We start from the raw sequence: 4,904 nt of genomic DNA on the forward strand, positions 1-4,904 counted from the left end.
GCAGTTGGGGGTACCTAGGTGGGAGACCTTGACTCTTCTAAGAGTATGGAAAAAGAAAGGAGCTGGGCCCAGCAACCAGTCTACAGGCAGAGTCACTGTACCAGAATAATGCCCCAAACCCTGTCTGGCCCCCAATTTGGAAAGCCACTGAAATCCTGGTCCAGCCACTCAGTGCCCTTCTGTGGGTCTGAAGGATCCATGCGTGCCCAGAACACACCACCTGCAATACACAGGTCCACAAGGAAGCGCTTCCGGTCTGAAGAGTCTTCTGCCCCAAGACCTGGTGCTGGATTCCATTTGCTTCTGCAAGCCCTGGGAAAGGGGGCATAGGCCTCCACTCAGTGCAAGCAGGCACTCTCGCTCTGGGCAGGAAGATGCACCGGGCAGGAGAAAGTTGGCAACAGAAGGGCCAGAGTGACAGGACCAACTGAGTCTGATTGCCGAAAAGACCTCACTTCCCCATCAGGAAGCTCCAGCTTCCAGGGATCGGCCAATCTCTACCACAGAGCCATCAGGCTAGCAGGCTAGTCCTGATCCCCAAGCCTGAATGCCCCCAAAAAGTGTGTGCCTCTCAGCTCACAAACCAGATCCGAATGAGATCTCTACCTAGAGTGAGAAGCAGAAACATATTTGAGCCTCACGTCCATACACACAAGCAAGGGAGAGATTTGCCCAGACATGGTCTGTTTCTCCATGGGGAGGGGGGTAAGAATGTCCCCAGATTGATGCGACTCTTAAAAAGGCAAGAGAAGAAAGTCAACGTCAGGCGAACGCAGACTCATCCAAATAAACACCATTTCCATGGTTTTAATAAGCAAAATAGGAAACCATTTTAATAACCAAAAAACAGAAACCAGTCTGAATAAAACTACAATAGACTAGGTTTTAATATTTTCATATCATAAGCAGGGTTTGAAATTGATCCCTTATTTTACATGAAATAAAAACAAATTTCTGTTGCAGCAAATTTGATTTCAACACAGTTGAATCCGTAAAAACCGAAGCTCGTTTCTGATGCAGGACAAATATCCACAATATTTAAAACTGCAAGCACCATGCGGTTCATACAATCTTGTTATTACTGTTAATTTATCAACTAATACAAACTCAAAAATGCATCTGGCCAGCAGCGCCAGCAATTTCAAATGGGAACTAAAAAATACGCTTTCATTTTGGTATTTTTGTCAGTGCAACTTAAATCCTTTTACTGACCTGCAGGAAAAAAAAAGGTAATAAGAAAAACACGCAGATTTTCCCTATAGCTACTATACAACTGAAGGGGGTTGGGGGGGGACACCACCAATAATTCACCTGCTGTCTCAAAAGCAGGGGAAAAATAAAAACACATAATGTGTTGGTCTAAAGGACGCGCTTGAAAGTTGCAAAATTACTTGCCAATGTCTGGGTTTCTGGTACTTTCTGAGTGTGGCGGTTGGTTCAACACAAGTTTAGGTCACCCCTGGGCAGTGTCCGGGCTGGCCAAGCCCACTCACCCTAAAAGCTCCGCTGCCACAGCAATTAGCAAGGGCCTGGAGGCTTTTGAAGGGACCCTGGGGGTGATTCCGGTGGCATTAAAAAGCAAATATTATCTATTTTCCTTTCCTTGCTAATGAAGGGTGTCAATTTAGCCAAAAGACCAGGTGGGAGCGAAGACAGTCCTGCTGCTGTGGGGTGCAGAAGTGGACAGCTGCCCTGTCCTGGTACTCAGGAGTTGCGACCCCAGTCCTCTTTCTCTCAACACTAACAAAATTGAAAACTGAAGCGGAAGGGACAAGAGGACCAAATGGAGACAGGAAAGGGGAGAAAACATGCAACTTCCAAGGGTGCCCCAAGACAAAGTTGTTTTCTGATGCAAAATGCCCAGAACTTTTTTTTTATTTACTTACAAAAAATAATGCCATAATAATAAACCCAAACGAAGACACTCAGCTTGCTGCCACGTTCTCTAAGCGGTTTGGCGGGGCGGGTATTTACAAGCCGACAGCCGGGACTGAACCCCGGCAAGCAGCCGCTGGAGTTTCTGCACTGCCATCCCTTCTCACTCAAAGAAACAAGGGGGTTATGATCCATGATCAACAACATGCTAAAGTTAAACAAGAAAATGGTACAAAATAGAAATTATTACCATACATGTCCAGCATGCAGGATTAATATTTTTAATGCAGATTTTCGTATTTTTTCTATATAATCGAGCAGGCAATAAAATTGATGAGAATTGCGCGCAGAACGTCCTAACTGAGGCCCGCGTCTCTGGGCTGAGAGCCAGTGTTCTCCGGACCCTGGACGGACAGGTCCTTCTGTCCTTCCTTCCTTCCTTCGCTCAGCCTCGCCTCGCGCCTGCCGGGACGCCAGGGTCCCTCTCCTCTCCTCTCCTCGCTGCTCTTTTCCTGGGTTGGACTGCGCTCCGGGCTGCGAGGCAGCGGCCCCGGCTTAACGCGCAAAGTTCAGAAAGCCAGGAGTCTCCAGACGGCCTTGGCAACTCCTCGGGACTATGCCTTGCCTCCCTCCAGCCTGGAGAAAAGTTGCTCTGGGACTTCCCACCCCCTCGTCTGGCTCTGGCTCTGCTCGAGTCTAAGAGGCGGCGCTGGCGCGCGCCGCTCTCGCCTTGGCCAAGGTCCCCTGCCTGCCCGCGCGCACTCCCGTCGCCCGCGTCCCGCGCGCCCTTCCTCCCTCTCCCTCAAGTCAAACAGGTCAAGGCTGGGGCCGTGGCAGGGACAGGATCCGGGGGAGTCCGGGTCTGGGGACACGGGGCTGGGAGTCCGGGCCGGGGCAAGGGCGGGGGCCGGGACCGGCCACGACTCACAGAAAGAACTCGGGAGAGGAGGGGCTGTCGCTGGTGGAGCCCGCCTCCCTGAAGCCGGAGTTGGCGAGTTTCTCGCACTTGACCTTGTAGGCGTCTCTTTCGCGGGCCAGCCGGGACACCTCCTGCTTAAGCTGCTCCACCTGCTGAATGAGCTGCGTCTTCTCGTTCTCCAGGTGGTGTTTCTGCTGGACGCGTTTATACCTGCACGACTGGGCGTAGCCCCGGTTCTTCAGGGTCCGCCGCTTCTGCTTCAGGCGGATCACCTCGTCCTTGGTGAAGCCCCGCAGGTGGCGGTTCAGCTCGCGCACCGACATGGACACGAGCTGGTCGTCGGAGAAGCGGTCCTCCACGCTGCCGCTACCACCAGCTGCCGTCGCCGCGGCGGCCGCGTGCGGCCCGGGCCCAGGGTGGCTGGTGGGCAGCTGCTGAGCTGGGCTGGCTGCGCTGGACGGCGGCGGCGATGCTTGGTGATGGTGGTGATGGTGCGGGTGCGCGTGCGGACCCAGCTCGTCGTGGGGCACGCCGGCTCCCGGGTATGCGTGGTGCGGGTGTGGGTGGTGGTGGTGGTGGTGGTGATGCGCGCCGCGGAAGCCGTCGAAGCTCTGCAACGGCTGGGGCACTGGGTGCGAGCCGATGAGCGCCTCTACCGCGTCCTCGGGTGTCAGGTTGAGCGCCTCCGGGTTCATCTGCTGGTAGTTGCTCGCCATCCAGTACAGGTCCTCGAGGTGAGTCTTCTGCTCGGTGGGGCTGAAGCTGGGCGACGAGGGCACCGAGCTACACGGCGTGCTGAGCGGTGTGGATGACACCGAGCCGGCTGGCTGCAGGCGCGTGCAGGGCCGGCCGGGGCGCTCCGCGCGCCCCAGCGGCTCCTTCTTCACGTCGAACTTGAGCAGGTCGAAGTCGTTGACGTACTCCATGGCCAGCGGGCTGGTGGGCAGCTCGGGCCCCATGCTCAGCTCCGCGGCCATCGCTGACGCGAGGCGCAGCCGCCGCTGCCGCCCGGGAAACTTTGCGGCCGGCCGGGGCGCGCCGAGCCCAGAGCGGGGGCGATGAGCGGCGAGCCCGGGAGGCTGGGAGCCGAGGGCGCAGCGGGCCGGGGCCGCCGGCCAAGCCTTTGTCTGGGGACGCGGCGGCGCGCCGGAGAGTCCCGAGGCTGCCCGCGCCGCCCCAGAGCTCGGGGCTGTGGCCGCGCCGGGGCCGGGCCGAGTCGGGAGGGGTGGAGAGGCGAGCGGGGCGCGCGGCCGGGCGGAGGGGAGGCGCCGGGCAAGCGCCCGCCGCTCGCTCTCTAGCTCTCCTGCTCTTGGGCTCTCCCGATCGCAGCCGCTCGCAGCCCGGCGGTGCAGCTGTGCTGGATCCGGCGCCGCCGCTGCCTTTTATCGCCTTCCTGATGTCACCGGGGCGCGGGGGCCCGGGCGGCCCAGCGCGCTGGCCAATGGCTGCTCGGCCCCTGCGGCCCGGCGGCGCAGGGCGGGGCGCGCCTGACAGCTCCTCCGCCCCCCGCGTCAGCTGACTGGCGGCCCGAGCCGGCGGAGAGCCGGGGAGGCCTGGCGGAGGGCTGGAGCCCAGTGGGACGGCGGGCCCGGGCCCAGCCCCCCACACCCTCCCCCTGAGCCCCGGGCCCCGCCCGCTCGCCTTCGGGGCGCGCGCCCCCCCACCTAGGCCGGGCCGCCCCTTCCACCCCTCAGCGAGCTCTCCTGGCTCTTTACCCTTCGCTCCCCCACCCCCAGCCCGTGTCACCCCCAAGGAGGCTCAGAAGGAGCGGCGGGACGACACCTCTCGGGCCCTTTGTTCCCCAGCGTCCCCCGCGCAGTGGGAGACGCTCCGTGGGCCGCGCCGCTGCGGGCCGGAGGAGTGTGTGCCGTGCCTGCCTGTGTTTCTGCAGGTCTGCGCGTGTTTGTGCGTTGGGGGTGGGTTTGCTGCTCCAAGAGTTGTGTTCAAATCCAACTCCTAGTCTCAGGGGACCCTCCTCAGGCCAAGCAGGGGCCGGTCCCCTCCTGGCGGGTGCGGTGGCCGAGTTCGGAGACAGGACTCCCCTTGCCCAGCCGCTCCCCGCGCGCACCCCATCCACAAAAGCACAGGATGAAGGGAGCGGGTGGAGAAT

At 59.6% G+C, this 4,904-nt stretch overlaps 1 protein-coding gene across 1 annotated transcript; it reads right to left on the reverse strand.

The window, feature by feature from the left end:
• Positions 1-805: 805 nt before the first annotated feature.
• Positions 806-4,310, reverse strand: MAFB (MAF bZIP transcription factor B). The gene has a single exon (XM_082745814.1). It carries the CDS (start codon positions 3,769-3,771, stop codon positions 2,800-2,802), a length of 972 nt encoding a protein of 323 aa, XP_082601940.1. The 5' UTR covers positions 3,772-4,310; the 3' UTR covers positions 806-2,799.
• Positions 4,311-4,904: the final 594 nt, after the last annotated feature.

This window comes from Mustela nivalis (genome assembly GCF_964662115.1).
Source record: "Mustela nivalis genome assembly, chromosome: 8".
Taxonomy (NCBI): domain Eukaryota; kingdom Metazoa; phylum Chordata; class Mammalia; order Carnivora; family Mustelidae; genus Mustela; species Mustela nivalis.

What these genes read in the sequence shown, in the direction of transcription:
- MAFB (XM_082745814.1), bottom strand. Translation starts at nt 3,771, where the DNA reads ATGGCCGCGGAGCTGAGCATGGGGCCCGAGCTGCCCACCAGCCCGCTG.